Source organism: Oncorhynchus tshawytscha, linkage group LG05 (genome assembly GCF_018296145.1).
Source record: "Oncorhynchus tshawytscha isolate Ot180627B linkage group LG05, Otsh_v2.0, whole genome shotgun sequence".
Classification (NCBI taxonomy): domain Eukaryota; kingdom Metazoa; phylum Chordata; class Actinopteri; order Salmoniformes; family Salmonidae; genus Oncorhynchus; species Oncorhynchus tshawytscha.
In genome coordinates, this window is record NC_056433.1 from 65,498,607 (window position 1) to 65,522,366 (window position 23,760).

The window sequence follows — 23,760 nt, forward strand, 5'->3', positions numbered from 1 at the left end:
TTTTTGGGAAAATACAAACAGGATCAATTATATTGCGGTAAACACAACATTATAGTTGGAACTTATTTTGGCCAAAGAAACTGTCTCAACAAAATTAAACTATGTACTTACAAACTGGTTTAAACCTTCACAAAAGTTTTGAACAGGCTATATTGGAGCAATTACCAAGAAAGGCTAGTGCATACCATACCCAACAAATGACAGCAATAGGTAATGAGATTTATTTTACAACATGCCTACTTATAACCCATCTTAAACAAAATACGGAGCATACAATTAAAACGACAGATCAAACTTTATTTAGCCAATGAAAATGTCTCAAAAGAATGAAATAAAACACATTTAGCATATTTTAAATAACTGATTTGGGTTAATAAATAGGTCTACAATAATAACAATGATCTTTTAAAAATAACAATAATGATAAAACAAATTATTATAAATACAAAAATATAAATGAATGAAAAAATGTCTTCCTACCTGATGAGTGTGTTGCACAGTAGCCTACATTTGGCTGCGCCAACATTCTTCTCATCTTTGTTCATTACAACATTAAAACCTTTCCATACGGAGGACTTTACCCTTGTAGCAGGGCTCCAGATGAACATTTTCCCCTGGTGGCACCAGCCCATGATTTGGTTTTACCCCCCAAAAATGGTGCCATCACACAATAGAAAAAAATAGTAGGCCTATCATCTTATAAAGTCATTCACAGTGTAATAGACTACTGAGATGGTATTTTTTAAATTGTTATTTACCTTTTATTTAACTAGCCAAGTCAGTTAAGAACAAATTCTTATTTTCAATGACTGCCTAGGAACAGTGGATTAACTGCCTGTTCAGGGGCAGAACGACAGATTTGTACCTTGTCAGCTCGGGGATTTGAATTTATTGAAGAAATAAGTTGTGTAATTATCTTGTGATGTTGGGATTCAAAATATTTTAATGTGAAACCTAATCCAGTGATATGTCATGCATTGTGGGTAGACAATGATGCAATTGTTGTTATATTTTACTTTTCAAATAGAGCTCCAGAATTTTCAGATTTTTGTTGCTTGCATCCTTATGTGCTTTAATATCATAGGCTAATTTATTTGGGGCTAATTCACCACCTGAGTAAGTGGAAAATCAAAATACATAAGCGATATCACTAACTCTAAAGATAATACCCACACATAGTAGCCATGTATTCATTTAACAGTACATTTAATGTCCAAAAAATGTCCAATGAGGCCTATGCACTCCCAATGGCCAATGCACATTTCGCTAGCTCCATATCTGTAAAAATAGTTGCTATTGAGCTTATAATTGAAGAGTTGAGAAATAGAAAGTATACCTACAGAAAGCTGAGAACATCTTCTCTGTGACAACAGTATAGCTGTGTTTTCCCAGCAACTGGATATTCAAATGGTATACAATCAGAACACTTTTCTTTCTCCCAGAGCATTTTTTTCCCCCCAGGAAAGGAGAGAGAGATAGAATGGCTCGCTGGACACAGAAACAGGCCCCAGCGAAACAGATACAGGGGCAGGCAGGCAGGCACACACTTTCATGACAGGAATCATGAGGATAATGAACTTTACTGTTTGACCTAATCATGTTTTTAACCTCCTTTAGTGAGCTGAATTCATGTGCAGCCCGCACCGACGCAACCAATCCATTTTTTTTACTTGCACAACCTAGTCAAAGGGTCACAAAATGCAACTAAATAGTCAGTCTGGAGCCTTGCCTTGAAGACTTTTCACTATAGGCGTACTCTCTAACTTTTGTTTTACTCAATGAAAAAGGCCTCCATCTTCGCAATCAACATTAGGCTAGGCCAAGGTTCATCTCTCGCTTTCTTTCCCTCCTCAGCCGCAGGGCAACCCCGGAGAATTGGACGGAATAAAAATTAAGAAAATCTGCCAAAATCCGGCAATTACTGGCTAATGGAAACCCTGACACACACACACACACAGAGAAAGAGAGAGAGTCTTGCACAGCTAACCTTGTGGGCACATACAATTCAGTCCCATTCAAAATCCTATTTTCCCTAACCTATACCCTAAACCTAACCCTAGCACCTAACCTAATTCTAACACTAATTCTAACCTTAGCACTAAACCCCCTAGAAATAGCATTCGACATTGTAGGGACCAACAAAATGTCCCCAGTTGATCAAATGTTCGTTAGTTTACTATCATAGTGGTGACTTCGGGTCCCAACAAGTATAGATAAACACACACACAACAACAAAAAAGTATAGTTAAACACGTCCACACACAAATACAAAACAACACACTCTCCTTGCCCTGGGCCTACCACATGATGAATATGTTCATTACACCCTCTCACTGAAATGTAACACCTTTGGTTCCTAACTGGCCCTGGGTAATTGAGAGATGATTACACTTTTATGCAACAGCCAGCCTTTCCCTGGCCCTGCTTTACCACACTCCAGAGCTGCCTGAGAAATTCAGTAAAAATTCATTAGTGCTTCTGGGCTTTTTGTGTGTGCTGTAATACTGTGCAGTTAAACTGTGGGGAAATAACCGGCTTTCTGGTGGTAAAGAGTCATTGGGCAGTTGCTGAACCAAGCCTGGTACTGTGTTAATCATGAGGTGGTTTACTTAAATAAATCAGCTGCAATAACACCAGTTGTTTTTTAAATTTCTGTGGTTGATTTAATCACCAGGTACAACAGTGAGCTCAGGCTGGTGCGTTTGAAAATGTCAGAGAGTGGGGTCTACACCTTTTATGCCTCCAATGGTGATGCAACAATCAATCAGTCATTTACCGTCTACGTTATCAGTAAGTCATGACATTATATTATCTTAAGGTGCCCTGGAGCCACACATACATTATATTGGGAAATGTGCAGTCTGAGACTTCACTTCTGCATACTGTCAATATGATGCAATTGATCATTAACATTATATGGCATTTATGACCAGATTTTCACAGACCATTTGGTGTATGTGTTAAAGTCCAACACCTCTTTCGCCCCCCTCCCCCAACCATCAAAACTGCAGTAATCCAGAGCATCACGGTTGATTTATATGCTATATATACCCACCTGGCATCAACACTAACATGTTTGTGCTCAGGTAAACCAGAGATTGTATCTCATGATGGCCCAGTTGATGGACAGGTGCGATGTGTAGCTGAGGGATACCCTGCCCCACAGATCACCTGGTACTACTGTGAACAGCCTTATATGAGGTGAGATCACTGGGGTAACACACACACATACTCCCAATGATATGCTGTGATTGGTCTGTGTTGATAGATCGAGGGAATTTAGAAATTCAACTGTAATGACTTAAAGGGATATTTCAGGATTTTGGCTATGAAGCCCGTTATCTACTTCCTCCGACGTTGCTCTTCATAATATTTCTATATATCTTAATTCCATTATTTTACTTTGTAGATTTGTGTGTATTGTTAGATAATACTGCACTGTTGGAGCTAGGAACACAACAATTTTGTTACACAATAATATCTGTTAAATATGTGAATGCAACCATTAAAATTTGATTTGATTTGAGAAGACCTTAGTGAGAGGGTTTCAAAATGGTCTATTTGTCTTGACCTTCCCAGAGAATAAGCAGAAGTGGAATTGGACAGGTTATTTGTTGCTGGACTGAACTGATCAAGGTTTGGAGAGGTGATTTGTGATTGGTTTGTTGGCTTGGAATGAGAGGAACGTTATGATTTGGGGATTGGACAGTATGTTCTCAGAAGTTATTTATAATGATGATGGCAACACCAATCCCAGGAAACACTGGCAATGAGTCAGAGGCGATTGGCTAATCATTATCCAATCACTTTCAATTAGGATCAATTCAACTTAGAGCTGTCCAACTCAAACAAACATGCTTATAGTTACCCTTGCCATGTGTATTTTGATTTTTTTGTATACTTAAGGTACTAGGTGATGGTATGAAATGTCTTTAGAATGCCTCAATATTTATAATCAGCCTTTATTGGCCCACACATCCAACTTTATTGGTACACAAATAAATAGTCTCACACTCTCTATATATAAACTCCCAGTAATTTATACCCAGTAAACTGTGAGTTTATACATTTTTATAGTGTGCGGCTCTTTTTATTTATATTTTGATGGCTTGCAGTTTATTTGCCGTTAGTCAGCAGCTCCACACTAAATAATGTTCTCTGAATGTGCTCCAGCTCATGTTATTTATTAGACTATTAACATACACATACCGCACACACATACTGTACACACGTACACTGAAGAAGCTCTGAGATGTTCTTTAAGTGTGACTTGGCCTGTCAGTATGTGGAAAACAGCTGCTGTTCTTGGTACGGTGCTGTGAAATGTGGAGCCTTGCTTGGGGCACTCTCTACTTCTTCCAATCATTGTGCTCTACTTCAAACAACAGACTAATCCCCAGCCTTTTCCCTTTCAACATTATAGCTGTCATCATAATGTAACTTGATGATATTGGATAACACATGTTTTCACTCTGTGGACTTTGTGTACCTCTGAGGTGATGTTGTTTTAGCTGATGTGGAGGATCGTATGGGTTCCTTTAGTTTGCGCTGGAAGACTGGCATGGTTGGGGATGGATTGATTTAGCCTGGGACAGTGATGTTTTTATCTGGGAACATTGATTTAAGACCAATGTATGTTCATATGCGTCATGCCCCAGTGCTGTCCAAAGACTCTCTGTACCTGGCTGTTGTTTTGAAGGGCACTTATGGTGAACATAATTGGGGAAAGAGGGGATGGTTGACTCTAAATTACCTGCATCTCAATCAAAATTTCCTCACTTTTAAATGTCCATGATCTAATGTGAACCCTTAGTCTCCCGTTTGTATACTCAGTACATAACAGTACATTCATCCGTTTTACAATAACAACTGCTGTGTTTAGTGCCACATGAAACAATGGACTCAAAGCTACTGAAAACAACATCCAAATTCAGTCACACTAGTTTGGTAGACAGTTTGTCCCGTTGTCCCCCTCAGGTGCTCCCACCAGATGAACGCCACTCAGGAGGAGCAGGACATTGTCACAGTGACGTTGTTGAGTCCTTCCTTTGGGAAGACGGAGGTAGAGAGCAGGCTGAACATTACCACAGGAAGATTCCACACGCTGGAGTGTGTGGCCACCGTGGAGGGAGAGCAGGACTTCACACTGTTCTCTATCAGTGGTGAGTTGTGGTGACACACATACACACACACGCATACACATACACACACATACAGTTACTGGAAAGGTGTTGTCTGTAACTCTGTGGTAGGCTTGAAGCTCATCATCCTGCTATGTGTGTGCGTGACTGTGTGTCAGCAATTATTCCTGGATAAACACTTTCAAAACACATGTACGCACAACCGGTAAAAATGTGTTGTTTTTAAGAGGTGAATTTTGCATAGCCTTGCCTTGTCTCACCTTGAGCAGAGCACTTTGCAGACTCTATGAGAAAAACACAGACACCTCACTCTCCGGAATCTACCGGCTCAGACAACTTATCTCTCTGGACCCATTCCCAGGAACTTATTAGCATTCAGTATTTTTCATATTGGCCCAGATATACATTCATAAACCGACGTCTTCCTTACTAGCCGATAGCTGTGTTTTGTGAATGTGAACAATGGACTATTTGTGTGCCTAAAGAGGACTCAGGTGATCTACTCTACATAAACCTGCCATAAGGTTCCTAGAGTACTAAAGTAACCCCCTACTCACTCACACACACACACACACACACACACACACACACACACACACACACACACACACACACACACACAGTGTGTTGTGAAATCTGTGAATGTAATGTTGATAAAATTGTATAAACTGCCTTAATTTTTCTGGATCCCAGAAATAGTAGCTGCTGCTTTGGCAGCTGCTAATGTGGATCCATAATAAATACAAATACACAAGCAGTATACACAAGAGTCAGGAGTTATTGGCGGGGGGCTTGGGGGTGTTTATGTGGTCCTGGTGTCAGCTAGCCTGTCCATGTGTTTTTAATTGATGTGTTTGGTGTTAATCCCTAGGATATCCCTACCTTGGGATTATAATTAAGTACAGTGTCAACAAACCTAGAGAGGACACAGTGACTGGAAGGTGTCTGTTTGGTTGTTCCCCTAGAGACTGTCTATCCCATTCAGGCCTCTCTCATTATATATATTTTATAGACAATACTTAATATGAAATATTCATAAATGAATGTTGTTAATGCAGTACTACATTACATGAACTACATTACTTTCCATCTGTAATTTGTACAGGTCACCAAGAACATTTCAGTTAGACAGCTCATTCCTTCTCCCATTATGTCTAACCTGAGGTGCAGAGTTACAGCTGTTTCTCTTTATGTGGATCAAGGTCGTTTAAGTTATACACATCATCAACACTCACCCAAACCATTTCTCAATTTGGTTCATCTAAATGTTTACAAATGACTTGGATTTTGACATAGATCTTACCCATTGATAGAGATTCAAGATTAAACACTCATATAGGCCTGGAGTCTCTTATGTAAACATAGGCAGAGCGACATACCACAAACGTGGGTGATTTGTGATAATGTATCATCACTTCCTGGCATAAATGGTCATCAGTGGTAGGGTATAGAGTACTTTTGGACCACAAATCCAGCTATCTAGAACATCCTGTTTATATACTGTGGGATGCGCTAGTGGAGTATGACGGCAGATGAAGCAAGAGTGAGAGTTGTCTTGGCGTGGGTATGAAGATAAGATTGGTATGGTGTAGAGGAGGAGGGGTAGCTGCCTGGACACAGTGGGCATGTGGGTGGGCATTATGGACGAGGTGTGTGTGTAGCTGTGCTCCTGAGTGGTGCAGAGGTCTAAGGCACTGCATCTCAGTGCAAGAGGCGTCTCTACAGTCCATGGTTCAAGTCCAGCCGGTATCACATCCGGCTGTGATTGGGAGTCCCATACGGCGACGCACAATTGGCCCACTGTTGTCCAGGTTTGGCCGGGGTAAGCCGTCATTGTAAATAATATTTTTTCCTTAACTGACTTGCCTAGTTAAATACAGGTTAAATAAATAAAAAGCCAGGCAGGCTCCTCTCTGCAGAGCATGACAGACCTGGAGGAGCATGTGCCCAGGCTTTAGCGCTCCTCTGTGCAGAGCAGGACAGACCTGGAGGAGCATGTGCCCAGGCTTTAGCGCTCCTCTCTGCAGAGCAGGACAGACCTGGAGGAGCATGTGCCCAGGCCTTAGCGCTCCTCTCTGCAGAGCAGGACAGACCTGGAGGAGCATGTGCCCAGTCTTTAGCGCTCTTCTGTGCAGAGCAGGACAGACCTGGAGGAGCATGTGCCCAGGCTTTAGCGCTCCTCTCTGCAGAGCAGGACAGACCTGGAGGAGCATGTGCCCAGGCTTTAGCGCTCCTCTCTGCAGAGCAGGACAGACCTGGAGGAGCATGTGCCCAGGCTTTAGCGCTCCTCTGTGCAGAGCAGGACAGACCTGGAGGAGCATGTGCCCAGGCTTTAGCGCTTCTCTCTGCAGAGCAGGACAGACGCGTGGAGACGTGCAGGGAAGTCTGGTGCACAGTGGGAGTCATGGCCGAGTGTTTAGATGCTGTGGGAATTTTGGACGCAGCCCTCCATGGACCCAGGGAGTTGTAGGGGAATAAAATAGGGATGGAGGGAGAGCTTTCAAAGCCACTAACAGGTTTACAGAGGATTAGTTCCTGCATACTCTGCATTCTCAGATGATTTGAAATGGAGAGAAAGCCTCTTATGGCTAAAGAGCTTATTACACCCCAGTGTACAGAGCTAGCAAAACAATAACACATCACAAACCGCTACACAAAGGAACAGAAGACTCATTATACAGATATACATAACAACAACAGCAGCAGCACCACCTCATCATGCTGCACAGCATTACTGCATGCTGCACAACTAGAATGGGAATTAAGGAATTGGGTAATAAATAGTATACAAAATACAGAAAACACAGTTTGATTCAAGTAATATGATCACCTTTGAGTGATCACTGAAAGACAACAATGTAGCACATATGATACTGCACAGTGCTAAAGGCTAATATGTTGCCTAACATTAAAACTGATTTCTGTCTCAGTGTTCCTCACTGATATCTTTCTCTTTTATCTAAGTCTGTTATATACAGCGGGGCAAAAAAGTATTTAGTCAGCCACCAATTGTGCAAGTTCTCCCACTTAAAAAGATGAGAGAGGCCTGTAATTTTCATCATAGGTACACTTCAACTATGACAGACTAGAAAATCACATTGTAGGATTTTTAATGTATTTATTTGCAAATTATGGTGGAAAATAATTATTTGGTCACCTACAAACAAGCAAGATTTCTGGCTCTCACAGACCTGTAACTTCTTCTTTAAAAGGCTCCTCTGTCCTCCACTCGTTACCTGTATTAATGGCACCTGTTTTAACTTGTTATCAGTATAAAAGACACCTGTCCACAACCTCAAACAGTCACACTCCAAACTCCACTATGGCCAAGACCAAAGAGCTGTCAAAGGACACCAGAAACAAAATTGTAGACATGCACCAGGCTGGGAAGACTGAATCTGCAATAGGTAAGCAGCTTGGTTTGAAGAAATCAACTGTGGGACAATTATTAGGAAATGGAAGACATACAAGACCACTGATAATCTCCCTCAATCTGGGGCTCCACGCAAGATCTCACTCCGTGGGGTCAAAATGATCACAAGAACGGTGAGCAAAAATCCCAGAACCACACGGGGGGACCTAGTGAATGACCTGCAGAGAGCTGGGACCAAAGTAACAAAGCCTACCATCAGTAACACACTACGCCGCCAGGGACTCAAATCCTGCAGTGCCAGACGTGTCCCCCTGCTTAAGCCAGTACATGTCCAGGCCCGTCTGAAGTTTGCTAGAGAGCATTTTGATGATCCAGACGAAGATTGGAAGAATGTCATGTGGTCAGATGAAACCAAAATAGAACTTTTTGGTAAAAACTCAACTCGTCGTGTTTGGAGGACAAAGAATGCTGAGTTGCATCCAAAGAACACCATACCTACTGTGAAGCATGGGGGTGGAAACATCATGCTTTGGGGCTGTTTTTCTGCAAAGGGACCAGGACGACTGAGCCGTGTAAAGGAAAGAATGAATGGGGCCATGTATCGTGAGATTTTGAGTGAAAACCTCCTTCCATCAGCAAGGGCATTGAGAAGATGAAACGTGGCTGGGTCTTTCAGCATGACAATGATCCCAAACACACCGCCCGGGCAACGAAGGAGTGGCTTCGTAAGAAGCATTTCAAGGTCCTGGAGTGGCCTAGCCAGTCTCCAGATCTCAACCCCATAGAAAATCTTTGGAGGGAGTTGAAAGTCTGTGTTGCCCAGCAACAGCCCCAAAACATCACTGCTCTAGAGGAGATCTGCGTGGAGGAATGGGCCAAAATACCAGCAACAGTGTGTGAAAACCTTGTGAAGACTTAACAGAAAACGTTTGAGCTCTGTCATTGCCAACAAAGGGTATATAACAAAGTATTGAGAAACTTTTGTTATTGACCAAATACTTATTTTCCACCAGAATTTGCAAATAAATTCATTAAAAATCCTACAATGTGATTTTCTGGATTTCTTTTCTCATTTTGTCTGTCATAGTTGAAGTGTACCTCTCATTTTTTTAAGTGGGAGAATTTGCACAATTGGTGGCTGACTAAATACTTTTTTGCCCCACTGTATCTATCTATCTGTTATATATCTAACGTTACACTAATACTGTATGTCTCTCTCTGGTGTGTCCCTGCAGAGAGAACAGTTCCCCATGAGCTCTTCACACCTCTGCTGATTGGCATAGTGTCAGCCTCCGCCCTCCTCATCCTCATCCTCATAGTGCTCTTCTACAAGTACCTGCAGGTAACTACCCAAACTCACTACCTCTACTCAGGTAACTACCCAAACTTCTACAAATGGTTACACACCTGTATAAACTTTTGAAAATTACACACAGTAAGTCATAGGCAAAGATATAAGTTACAGTAGCTCACCTTTAAAAATACATTTGCATTAACTCAGAGGTCAATAAACTCTATGCTGAAGTACCACGATTAATGTGAGTTTAATGGTGTCCTCTGTACTTATCCAAATATAACTCTCTGCTGGCCTCACAGAAACCCAAATACCAGATCCAGTGGAAAGTCATTGAAGGTATCCACGGAAACAACTACGTGTATATTGACCCTACCCAGCTCCCATACGATCACGAGTGGGAGTTCCCCCGGGACAAACTGCGTTTCGGTGAGTTCCTTTGCTATCATCACACTCAGAAAAAGCACTGGTAATCACCAAGCAGGGAGGATGCCCCAGACATCTTACACTACTGTATGTATCATCTCTAATCCAGACCTGTATGATATACCATTTGTTTTAATATTATCTAGGTCTATTTTATGTGTTTCAATTGATAGCAGCAGGTGTTGAAATGAAGTGTATTTTGTTTTGCTATTTGGAGCCAGGCAATGTGTCTTTGTTGTGACATCATACCTTATCCCCAGGGCCTGTCTCAAAATGATGGATTTACATTCTATTTGCTCACCAGTTGGTCACACTTTTACAATAGCCCTGAGCATACACTAACTGCATGATGTATTTAATGTAGCTGCTTTCTTTAATAAAGAACACCAACCCCTCCTTCTAAGCAAACGCTCTGATGACATTTTTTTTTTCTCATCCGAACCACGCCAAACAGGATCCTGCATGTCCTGGTAACAGGTGGAGGAGACAGGATGTGGGAGAGGAACAGGATGGAGTAACATCGGTCTGTCTGTCTGTGTTTCCATGCAGGGAAAACTCTGGGCTCCGGAGCCTTCGGGAAGGTAGTGGAGGCTACTGCTTATGGAATGTCCAAAGCTGATACAGTGATGACAGTGGCGGTCAAAATGCTCAAACGTAAGACATCGCAAATTATGGTGAAAATGCTGATATAGCAATGAGAAGAGACACATTTTGGTGATAGATGTGTGTATTTTAAGGTGTCTGATTGATCAGACCTGGTCAGGTCACACTGTCAGAGAGAACCCCTGCCCCTAACTATGGGTGCTAAACACCCGGATATTTAACTAAATGTATTTGACTAGCTATTGACCGTGTGTGTATGTTTGTGTGTGTGTTTGCATTGATGTACACTATACAGTGCATTCGGAAAGTATTCAAACCCCGTGACCTTTTCCACATTTTGTTACGTTACAGCCTTATTCTAAAATGTATTAAATTGTTTTTTCCCCTCATCAATCTATACACAATACCCCATAATGACAAAGCAAAAACGTTTTTTTTAAATAAATGTTTGCAAATTTCTTAAATAAAAATTGAAATAACTTATTTACATAAGTATTCAGACCCTTTGCTCAGGTGCATCCTGTTTCCATTAATCATCCTTGTGCTGTTTATACAACTTAATTGGAGTCCATCTGTGGTAAATCCAATTGATTGAACATGATTTGGAAAGCCACACACCTGTCTATATAAGGTCCCACAATTGACAGTGCATGTCAGAGAAGAAACCAAGCCTTGAAGTCGAAGGAATTGTCCATAGAGCTCCGAGGCACAGACCTGGGGAAGGGTCTGCAGCATTGAAGGTCCCTAAGAACACATTGGCCTCTATCATTCTTAAGTGGAAGAAGTTATGAACCACCAAGACTCTTCCGAGAGCTGGCCGCCCGGCCAAACTGAGCAATCAGGTGAGAAGGGCCTTGGTCAGGGAGATGACCAAGAACCCGATGGTCACTCTGACAGACCTCCAGAGTTCCTCTGTGAAGATGAGAGAACCTTCCGGAAGGTCAACCATCTCTGCAGCACTCTACCAATCAGGTCTTTATGATAGAGTGGCCAGATGAAGCCACTCCTCAGTAAAAGTTACATGACAGCCCACTTGGAGTTTGCCAAAAGGCACCAACTGACTTTCGGACCATGAGGAACAAGATTCTCTGGTCTGATTTTAACAATTTTGAACTCATTTGCCTGAATGCCAAGCATCACGTCTGGAGGGAACCTTGCACCATCTGTACGGTGAAACATGGTGGTGGCAACATCATGCTTTTGGGATGTTTTTCAGCGGCAGGGACCAGGAGACTATTCAGCATCGAGGGAAAGATGAACAGAGCAAAGTACAGAGAGATCCTTGATAAAAACCTGCTCCAGAGCACTCAGCAACTCAGATTGGGGCGAAGGTTCACCTTCCAACAGGACAACGACCCTAAGCACACAGCCAAGACAACACCGGAGTGGCTTTGGGACAAGTCTCTGAATGTCCTTGAGTGGTCCAACCAGAGCCCAGACTTGAACCAGATTGAACATCTCTGGAGAGACCTGAAAATAGCTGTGCAGTGACGCTCCCCATCCAACCTGACAGAGCTTGAGAGGATCTGCAGAGAAGAATGGGATAAACTCCCCAAATACAGGTGTGCCAAGCTTGAAACGTCATACTTAAGAAGACTCAAGGCTGTAATCACTGCCAAAGGTCCTTCAACAAAGTACTGAGTAAAGGGTCTGAATACTTATGCAAATGTGATATGTAAGTTTTTCTTTTTAATCAATTAGCCTAAATGTTCATTGTCATTTTTGGCTATTGTGTGTAAATTGATGATGGAAAAAAAAAAGTTTAAATAATGTTTAGAATAAGGCTGTAACATAGCAAAATGTGGAAAAGTCAAGGGGTCTGAATAATTTCTGAATCCACCGTATATATAAAAGTATGTGGACACCCCTTCAAATTAGTAGATTCAGCTATTTCAGCCAGATACGGTTCAGACAAGTGTATAAAATCGAGCACACAGCCATACAATCTCCATACAGTGGCAGTAGAATGACCTTACTGAAGAGCTCAGTGACTTGTGACTTTCAACATGGCATGATCATTACTTTCCACCTTTCCAACAAGTAAGTTGGAAGCAACGTCAGCACAAAAACTGTTCGTTGGGAGCTTCATGAAATGGGTTTCCTTGGCCCGAGCAGACGCACACAAGCCTAAGGTCAACATGCACAATGCCAAACATCGGATGGTGGTGTTGAGCTCGCCGCGATTGGACTCTGGAGCAGTGGAAACTCGTTCTCTGGAGTGATGAATCATGCTTCACCATCTGGCAGTCCGACAAACGAATCTGTGTTTGGCAGATTCACGTAGAACGCTACCTGCTGAATGTATAGTGCCAACTGTAAAGTGTGGTGGAAGATGACTATTTTTCATGGTTCGGGCTAGGCTCCTTAGTTCCGGTAAAGGGAAATCTTAACGCTACAACATACAATGACATTTCAGACGATTCTGTGCTTTCAACTTTGTGGCAACAGTTTGAGGAAGGCCCTTTCCTGTTTCAGCATGACAATGCCCCCGTGCACAAAGCAAGGTCCATACAGAAAAGGTTTATTGAGATCGGTGTGGAAGAACTCAACTGGCCTGCAAAGAGCCCTGACCTCAACCCCATCGAACACCTTTGGGATGAATTGGAACACTGACTGAGAGCCTGGTCTCATCGCCCAACATCCGTACCCAACCTCATGTAATGCTCTTGTGGCTGAATGGAAGCAAGCCCCCGTTGCATTGTCCCAACATCTAGTGGAATGCCTTCCCAGAAGAGTCAAGGCTGTTATTCAGCAAAGGGGGGACCAACTCCATATTAATGTCCATGATTTTGGAATGAGATGTTCAACGAGCAGGTGTCCACATTCTTTTGGTCATGTAGTTTATGTATGCTTGTTACAATAAACCAGCCAGAGGCCATACTTTCTGTGATGTTTTCTTTGATGATGACTTTGAAGCACTTTTAAATGATCATGTTCTGGTGGTGTTTCCACAGCCAGTGCCCATGCCACTGAGAAGGAGGCTCTGATGTCAGAGCTGAAAGTTCTCAGTTACCTGGGAAACCACATGAACATTGTCAACCTGCTGGGAGCCTGTACTGTTGGAGGTAAGGAGCAGCATGTCTAGAGGACTGTAGGGCTTATTCTCATTCTAATCTATTCTACTATCAATCTGGGAACTACAGTTGGCAGAGGTTTTTGAGATACAGTAATAATCGGAACAATCCTCCCTTTTATCACCAAGGATTGTATGACTTGTTGGCGAAATATCAGACTTTCTAGAGTTTTCCCTGTTAACACTATCAACATTTCTCTTTACTGTAGCAATTGTGTTGAATCCACTCAATATTAGCCACTTTCAATGCAACATACCGAAACAAAACGAACTATGCAAAATAATTTGTTGTCGGCACAATGCATCGGAGTATGATTCTTTTGCACATGACTCAGCCCATACTCAGCCAATACTCTACACAGACCGTTTCATCATTACCAATCATAGCTGCAGTAGGCCTATATGCAAATAGACCATTGCCAAATATGGATCTGTGTCATTTACTTTGAACTGGACTGGGTTTACATCTGTCTTAGTGAGTAGATGCACTTGTTTTGAGATCATGCGAAGAGCTGGATGTAGCTACGTGCACATTTTGTTCATATCCTTTGCTAGTTAGTGAGTTTTTAGCCCAGTTATAGATCATTTGTAGTCAACAATAGGGGAGTGATTGCTTCCTACAAAACATGTACATTTCTAGACATCTTAGAAAATATTAAGAGGTAAAGAGCTGTTTTTGTTTTAAAGGGGTAGTTTTGTATTTTGAGACAGGCTTGAATAATCTAAGTAGCCAATAGGCAGACGGGAGCATAATTTGTCTGATTCTCTCTAATAATGGTATGGGAATAATAATACATTTTATTTTGTAAAGTGGTTTCTTGCATCAAACAACGAACTACATTTTCAGTCACCTCCTTGTCTGAAGGACAAGTGGATAAAAAGGTTGATTTCAAGCCTTGCGTGTTTTGTTTTTTTCTCATGGAATGTAGGCCTACATTGAACACCACACATTGGGTGCTACTGAAGGCTGAATGATAGAACAGCTATTTTCATGTTAAAATATTATGGGATGCATTTTCTCCATAGCTTTCTATGGTAGGCCACTGGAAGGCCTGGTACGCCAACATTAGGATCAAATAGCCACAGTAGCCTACTTGGCCACAGTTAAAACTAACTTAAAGCAGGTACAGCCTCAGTGTTCAATGTAAACGCGTGCTGGAAGTTGCACAGAATTTCCACAACCTTCAAGTTTGCGCTCAGCAGACCAGAAATCTGCTCAGAGCTCCCAAACAATTTGAGGGAACATTGCTTGTTGGGCGTAAGTATTGTTTACTATTCGTTGTATTAATGTTTATGATATAGGAGTGGTGCTCTTGCAACTTGTAGGAGTGGTGCTCCTGAAACTTGCTATACTTGTTTTGCTGTGTCTATATTTCAAGGTGTTTTGTTTGTCTTGTTTGTCTTTAGTGTGTTGTTTCTTGGTGGATGACATTCATGTGACTGACCATGGCTATTTGTCTCCTTGTCTTCAGGCCCAACCCTGGTGATCACAGAGTATTGCTGCTTCGGTGACCTCCTCAACTTTCTGAGGAGGAAGAGGGAGACGTTCTTTTGTGACACGTTAGGGGAGGACTGCTACTACAGGAATGTCATGCTGCAGAGGGAGACCGCTACAGATGGGTCAGTGTGGACTCATTATGTTTACAAGGAGAGGGTGGTAGTTGGGTGGTATATACTGTAATTTTCACTGCACAGTTTATACTGTATATATGTACTGTTGCTTGTGTCATCTCACCTGCTCACAAAAGTAAATATCACTGCCGTTGTTCTCCCACCCATTGAAAAATTCCCCAATTTAACTAAGCAAACAGTACTTTCATGGTCTATAAGGCAGGACACGTCTACACTAAACCGACTACTCTTTGTTGTTATTGAGAAAAATACTTACAGTAAATATAAATGTCTCTGGAGATTCATAAATGTTTATGTTGGGGAGTATTTCTTACCTAGTGTATTGTAGTTATGTGTAGTATTTGATGGCGACTGAACTGACACCAGACTGCTTATTTCCTCCTTGCAGAGACAGCAGGAATGGCTACATGGATATGAGGCCTTCTGTCGCTGGTGTCCTGCCCAATGGCTTCTCCTCAGAGAAGAGAATCTCGATGCGCAAACCAGGCAAGACACCCACTTTTATTTGAATTGATAATTATCACATATATCACTTGAGAAAGCTAATTTATACAGCCTGCAATGTGCAGTATCTCCCTCTATCCATAGTTAAGCTTCCTTAATACACAATGTTGCTCCCTCTACGCACCTCTCGAATTATCTTGCTCTATCACTATGTTTCTCTCAGGTGGTTCCAGTAGTGAGCCTGATGTTGTGAGTGAGATGCTCCATGAGGACAGTCTCTCTCTGGACACTGAGGATCTGCTCAGCTTCTCCTATCAAGTGGCCAAAGGCATGGACTTCCTGGCTTCTAAAAATGTAAGCCCTTAATTTCCTCATAGAAGCTCTCCTCTCCTAATATAGCTCCTGAAAGCCCCCACCACTAGCTATTCAGAACAACAGGTCTATTTTCACTCTGCAATTAAATCCAGCAAGTTAAATCCATGATGGTAGATAATGTCCAACCATTCTCTAAATATTTTCATTCTGTAAGTACTGTACATTCACGTAGACTTTGAAAAGCACTATTTCCACTGGTATTGTTTGTTCTATGTATCAGATTAAATTTAGACACACGCTAAGCCGTACACACACACACACATTAGTTCCATCTTCTTAATTTCCAAACAATGCTAGGATCACATTTCCATAGCTGGTCAACAGGTCCAGAATGCATTTTGAACATTCTGCTGAAAAATGTATAACCCATTGTGGCAAGCGGACACCAGATTACAGCCAGGCCCTGTATCAATCAGTGTGTGTGGAACAAATTCGGGGAAGAACATTTACTGTCACCATGTATTAGTAGTGTTTAAAACTTTTATGTTATCTTATGTTACCTTATGTTATCTTATTACATTACATAATGTTTTATTATTTGTGTGTGTGTGTGTGTGTTCAGTGCATCCACAGAGACCTGGCTGCCCGGAACATTCTGCTGACTCAGGGGCGAGTGGCAAAGATCTGTGACTTCGGCCTGGCCCGTGACATCACCACAGACTCCAACTATGTAGTCAAAGGCAATGTAAGTCTGGCCCATCGCTTACTACTGTTGAGTTCAATGTGATTTATAGACACAGCATAGATATTTTGCAGTGAAAACCATCAATGGAATAGTCCAGCACAGGCACAGCATTGATATAAAGCCTCTCAAAACCAGTGTCAGCCATGAGCCTGGGGGCATCATGGGCTAGTACTGTATGTTCCAATTCCATGGCATGTGAAGTACAGTATGTATGTATGTATGCATGTATGTATGTACACTGAGTGTACAAAACATTAGGAACACCTGCTCTTTCCCTGACATAGACTGACCAGATGAATTCAGTGCCAGCATCCCTGTGGAATGCTTTAGATATTAGGAAGGTGTTCCTAAAGTTTTTTTACACTCAGTGTGTATCTGATGGATCTGACATTGTAATGCGCACTCTGACAGGTATGTGATTATGAATTCCTTTAAATGTCACTGAATTCTTTCAATTAAGCACAACATTAAGCACCTTAGGGGAGTTTTAACCTACTCTTGAAACTAAGGAAATACAGTACCTCTCCTCTCATACAAGAACAAGCAATTTTGAACATTTCTCATCCAAAATTCAAGATTAATCAAAAGCATCTGCATTCATTATTTGCTCTCTCTAATTGTACACTCTTCACTGCTGTAGACAGCTGAAGTGATAGAGATGATGGATTACTTCAAAGATGTCAAGAGATTTGCTTTGATGCATTTTATGAATACATGAAGTGCATCTGACATATTAGACTGGCTGTGATGGTTTGTGTTCCATGCAGGCCCGCCTCCCAGTCAAGTGGATGTCTCCAGAGAGCATCTTTGAATGTGTGTACACATTTGAGAGTGACGTATGGTCCTATGGCATCTTGCTCTGGGAAATCTTCTCACTCGGTACGTGTGTGTGTGTGTGTGTGTCCGTGTGTGTGTCTGTGTGTGTGCGTGTCTGTGTGTGTGTGTGTGTGTGTGTGTGTGTGTGTCTGTGTGTGCGAGTACCTGTCCATGTGTGTGTTTTCATTATCTTATTTTCTTCATGGCCTACAGGAAGCAGTCCATATCCTGGGATGCTTGTGGACTCAAAGTTCTACAAAATGATTAAGGAAGGATATAGAATGGATGCACCAGAGTTTGCACCAAGTGAAATGTGAGTGCGTGTGTCTAAGTATCTTGAGAAAGACTGTGTGTGCGTGGGTGTACTATACAGGAGTGTGAATATGTGGGATTTAAGCAGATTGCATATTTAATGAATTTCACCATAAACTTCACCATGAAAGCTAAATTATTATTTAGTTTGTTATTAGACGTTAGCTCCATTTTCAGAAGAATATACTTAGAGAAAAGCATGTAAAGTGTCACTTTGTAATAGAGGGGGGAGAGACAAGATAGGTAACAGGTGTATGTGCTTGGTGCCATGCCTGTGCTAAAAATGTGTGTTGTGGTTTCAGGTATGAGATAATGAGGTCGTGCTGGGACTCGAACCCCTTTAAGAGACACTCCTTCAGCAAGGTGGTGGAGAGGATTGAACAACAGCTGTCAGACACCACAAAACACGTAGGTCACAGATCTCTTCTAACCTGCTTGTTTACACATGTTGACAGACTATGGATTTAAGGTATTCACAAGAGTTTACCAGCAGTAAAATCCATATTCTTTACATTTTTTTAAGTGCCAAAAGGTTCCACCTTGAGATTGTGCTGTATTTAATAGTAGCAAACAGTGCCTTGCAAATTCACCCCTCTTGGCTTTTTCCTATTTTGTTGCATTACAACCTGTAATTTAAATAGATCTTTATTTGTATTTCATGCAATGGACATACACAAAATAGTCCAAATTGGTGAAATGAAATGAAAAAAATAACGTGTTTCAAAAAATGTAAAAAAATGTAAACTGAAAAGTGGTGCGTGCATATGTCACCCCCTTTGGTAGGAAGCCCCCTAAATAAGATCTGGCACAACCAACTACCTTCCGAAGTTACATTAGTTAGATTGCACACAGGTGGACTTTATTTAAGTGTCACATGTTTTAATATACGCCTGTTCTGAAAGGCCCCAGAGACTGCAACACCACAAAGCAAGGGGTACCACCAAGCAAGTGGTACTATGAAGGAGCTCTCCAAACAGGTCAGGGACAAAGTTGTGGAGAAGTACAGATCAGGGTTGGTTATAAAAACATATCTGAAACTTTGAACATCCCACGGAGCACCATTTAAATCCGTTATTAAAAAAATGGAAAGAATATGGCACCACAACAAACCTGCCAAGAGAGCACCGCCCACCAAAACTCATGGACCAGGCAAGGAGAGCATTAATCAGAGAGGAATCAAAGAGACCAAAGATAACCCTGAAGGAGCTGCAAAGCTCCACAGCAGAGATTGGAGTATCTGTCCATAGGACCACTTTAAGCCATACACTCTACAGAGCTGGGCTTTAAGGAAGAGTGGCAAGAAAAAAAATAAGCAACCATGTTTGGTGTTCGACAAAGGCATGTGGGAGACTCCCCAAACATACGGAAGAAAGTACTCTGGTCAGATGAGACTATAATATTGCTTTTTGGCCATCAAGGAAAATGCTATGTCTGGCGCAAACCTAACACCTCTCATCACCCTGAGAACACCATCCCCACAGTGAAGCATGGTGGTGGCAGCATCATGTTGTCGGGATGTTTTTCATCGGCAGGGACTGGGAAACTAAGAATTGAAGGAATGATGGATTGCGCTAAATACAGGGAAATTCTTGAGGAAAACCTGTTTCAGTCTTCCAGAGATTTGAGACTGGGACGGAGGATCAACTTCCAGCAAGACAATGACCCTATTTATACTGCTAAAGCAACACTTGAGTAATTTAAGGGGTAACATTTAAATGTCTTGGAATGGCCTAGTCAAAGCCCAGACCTCAATCCAAGAAAATCTGTGGTATGACTTAAAGAACCATTAAAACTTGAAGGAGCTGGAGCAGTTTTGCCTTGAAGAATGGGCAAAACTCCCAGTGGCTAGATGTGCCAAGCTTAGAGAGACATACCCCAAGAGAATTGCAGCTGTAATTGCTGCAAAAGGTGGCTCTAAAGTATTGACTTGCTCAAGTTTTCTGTTTTTTTGTCTTTATTTCTTGTTTCACAATAAAACATATTTAGCATCTTCAAAGTGGTAGGCATGTTGTGTAAATCAAATGATACCAACCTTCCACAAATCTATTTTAATTCCAAGTTGTAAGGCAACAGAATAGGAAAAATGCCATGGGGGTGAATACCTTCGCAAGCCACTGTACTATACTATACAAATTCAATAAAATATTACCTGCCTTCATGTTTTAGTAACGTCCCACTGGGCACACACTGGTTGAATCGTTTCCACATAATTTCAATTATGTATTGTAGTAGTGTATTAATTTTATATGATGTACTGCTTTATATTTGATTGATATGTAATGTAAGTGCGTTAATGTATTTTGACTCCAGGAAGAGTAGCTGCTGCCTAGGCAGTAGCTAATGGGGATCCCTAATAAATACGAATATAATACAATGATATTACGTGGAACCGAGTTGATGTCTGTTGCCAGTGGCGTTAGCCTACTGCCCTAGCCTTTTGTAAGGCCACTCAGTGGTTAAAGAATGTGAGTCCTCTGACATTTGAAACCTGACAGAAGTGCTTTTAAAGTACCACCTAACAATCAAAGAGTCCCACCCGCTGAACACTGCTGACCAGTCATCTGTTAAGGCATTCCAGCATGTGTCACAGACTGTTAGGACTGATCTAGTTGTTTTGACTGAGTTAATGAATTACCACAGGGCCACACTGTAAACCACTGTGTTGTCATTACTCAAAACTTTTGATGAAACCTGTTGCACTTAATGTTGAAGTTTACATGCACCTTAGCCAAGTACATTTAAACTCGGTTTTTCCCAATTCCTGACATTTATTCCTAGTAAAAAATCCCTGTTTTAGGTCAGTTAGGATCAGTACTTTATTTTAAGAATGTGGAATGTCAGAAGAATAGTAGAGAGAATGATTTACCTCAGCTTTAATTTATTTCCTTCATCACATTCTCAGTGGGTCAGACGTTTACATACACTCAATTAATATTTGGAGCATTGCCTTAAAATTGTTTAACTTGGGTCAAACGTTTCAGCTCTGACCACAAACTTTCTATAGGATTGAGGTCAGTACCTTGTGATGGCCACTCCAACACTTTGTTATCATTAAGCCATTTAGCAACAACTTTGGAAGTATGCTTGGGGTCATTGTCCATTTGGAAGACCCATTTGCGACCAAGCTTGAACTTCCTGACTGATGTCTTGAGGTGTTGCTTCAATATATCCACATAATTTTCCATCCTCATGATGCCATCTATTTTGTGAAGTGCACCAGTCCCTCCTGCAGCAAAGCACCCCCACAACTTGATGCTGCCACCCCCGTGCTTCACTGTTGGGATGGTGTTCTTCGTCTTGCAAGCCTCCACCTTTTTCCTTCAAACATAACGATGGTCATTATAGCCAAACAGTTCTATATTTGTTTCATCAGACCAGGAGGACATTTCTCCAAAAAGTACAATCTTTGTCCCCATGTGCAGTTGCAAACTGTAGGCTGGCTTTTTTATGGTGGTTTTTGAGCAGTGGCTTCTTCCTTGCTGAGCGGCCTTTCAGATTATGTCGATATAGGACTCATATAGATCATTTTGTACCTGTTTCCTCCAGCATCTTCACAAGGTCCTTTGCTGTTGATGTTCTGGGATTGATTTGCACTTTTCACACAAGTACTTTCATCTCTAGGAGACAGAACGCGTCTCCTTCCTGAGCGGTATTACGGCTGCGAGGTCCCATGGTGTTTATACTTGCGTACTATTGTTTGTACAGATGTATGTGGTACCTTCAGGCGTTTGGAAATTGCTCCCAAGGATGGACCAGACTTGTGGAGGTCTACAATTTGTTTTCTGAAGTCTTGGCTAATTTCTTTTGATTTTTCCATGATGTCAATCAAAGGGGCACTGAGTTTGAAGGTAGGCCTTGAAACACATCCACAGGTACACCTACAATTGACTCAAATTATGTCAATTAACCTATCAGAAGCCTCTAAAGCCATGACATCATTTTCTGGAATTTTCCAAGCTGTTTAAAGGCACAGTCAATTTAGTGTGATACGGTGAATTATAAGTGAAATAATCTGTCTGTAAACAATTGTTGGATTAATGACTTGTGTCATGCACAAAGTATATGTCCAAAACTATAGTTTGTTATCAAGACATTTGTGGAGTTGTTGAAAAACGAGTTTTAATGACTCCAACCTAAGTGCATGTAAACTTCCGACTTCAACTGTACTTAGTGTTTTTGTAGTCATTACTCAAACTGATGGAATCACTGTGATTGTGTAGGGGTTGAGTTGTATCGGCTTTAAATTTTGAGGAATGGCCCCACTAAACCACACCTCCAATATAATTTCCTTGTGTGCCTTATCTTTTTGAGTGAATTGTAGAATTACCTCACATGACTGTATTTGTTAGTGACAGAGACCCATGGTTGTTGAATTCATTCATTTTCAGTCCTGTGGCCTTCACCGAGTAAGTTCCTTGGCTAATAGTATCATTATAATTCAACCGTTTATGATAATACATTGCATATTTCACAAGGCCTTATTTTGAGGCCTTGCTTTAAAAAATATATATATTTCATCTTTATTTAACCAGGTAGGCTAGTTGAGAACAAGTTCTCATTTACAACTGCGACCTGGCCAATGTAAAGCATAGCAGTGTGAACAGACAACACAGAGTTACACATGGAGTAAACAATAAACAGTCAATAACACAGTAGGAAAAAAAAGTCTATATACATTGTGTGCAAAAGGCATGAGGAGGTAGGCGAATAATTACAATTTAGCAGATTAACACTGGAGTGATAAATGGTCAGATGGTCATGTGCAGGTAACGATACTGGTGTGCAAAAGAGCAGAAAAGTAAATAAATAAAAACAGTATGGGGATGAGGTAGGTAAATTGGGTGGGCTATTTACCGATGGACTAGGTACATCTGCAGTGATCGGTTAGCTGCTCAGATAGCAGATGTTTAAAGTTGGTGAGGGAGATAAGTCTCCAACTTCAGTGATTTTGTTTTGCAATTCGTTCCAGTCACAGGCAGCAGAGAACTGGAAGGAAAGGCGGCCAAATCAGGTGTTGGCTTTAGGGATGATCAGTGAGATACACCTGCTGGAGCGAGTGCTACGGGTGGGTGTTGCCATCGTGACCAGTGAACTGAGATAAGGCGGAGCTTTACCTAGCATGGACTTGTAGATGACCTGGAGCCAGTGGGTCTGGCGACGAATATGTAGCGGAGGCCAGCCGACTAGAGCATACAGGTCGCAGTGGTGGGTGGTATATGGTGCTTTAGTAACAAAACGGATGGCACTGTGATAAACTGCATCCAGTTTGCTGAGTAGAGTATTGGAAGCTATTTTGTAGATGACATCGCCGAAGTCGAGGATCGGTAGGATAGTCAGTTTTACTAGGGTAAGTTAGGCGGCGTGAGTGAAGGAGGCTTTGTTGCGAAATAGAAAGCCGACTCTAGATTTGATTTTAGATTGGAGATGTTTGATATGAGTCGGGAAGGTGAGTTTACAGTCTAGCCAGACACCTAGGTACTTATAGATGTCCACCATCCAGGGTGGTGATGCTAGTCGGGCGTGCGGGTGCAGGCAGCGAACGGTTGAAAAGCATGCATTTGGTTCTACTAGCGTTTTAAGAGCAGT

The 23,760-nt window shown here is 41.6% G+C and overlaps 1 protein-coding gene across 3 annotated transcripts in view; it reads left to right on the forward strand.

The window, feature by feature from the left end:
- LOC112251136 (mast/stem cell growth factor receptor Kit-like) overlaps nucleotides 1-23,760 on the forward strand; it is a 43,784-nt gene that overhangs the window by 16,787 nt on the left and 3,237 nt on the right. For 2 of the 3 annotated variants that reach the window (XM_024421901.2, XM_024421902.2), the window contains exons 7-20: nucleotides 2,675-2,790; nucleotides 3,087-3,201; nucleotides 4,978-5,162; nucleotides 9,750-9,856; nucleotides 10,111-10,237; nucleotides 10,784-10,888; nucleotides 13,792-13,902; nucleotides 15,383-15,530; nucleotides 15,931-16,028; nucleotides 16,210-16,340; nucleotides 16,924-17,046; nucleotides 17,814-17,925; nucleotides 18,076-18,175; nucleotides 18,477-18,582. In XM_024421901.2, coding sequence (XP_024277669.1) covers nucleotides 2,675-2,790; nucleotides 3,087-3,201; nucleotides 4,978-5,162; nucleotides 9,750-9,856; nucleotides 10,111-10,237; nucleotides 10,784-10,888; nucleotides 13,792-13,902; nucleotides 15,383-15,530; nucleotides 15,931-16,028; nucleotides 16,210-16,340; nucleotides 16,924-17,046; nucleotides 17,814-17,925; nucleotides 18,076-18,175; nucleotides 18,477-18,582 — 1,684 coding nt within the window. The remainder of the gene's footprint in view (nucleotides 1-2,674; nucleotides 2,791-3,086; nucleotides 3,202-4,977; nucleotides 5,163-9,749; nucleotides 9,857-10,110; nucleotides 10,238-10,783; nucleotides 10,889-13,791; nucleotides 13,903-15,382; nucleotides 15,531-15,930; nucleotides 16,029-16,209; nucleotides 16,341-16,923; nucleotides 17,047-17,813; nucleotides 17,926-18,075; nucleotides 18,176-18,476; nucleotides 18,583-23,760) is intronic. The other variant, XM_024421903.2, reaches the window with a different exon arrangement.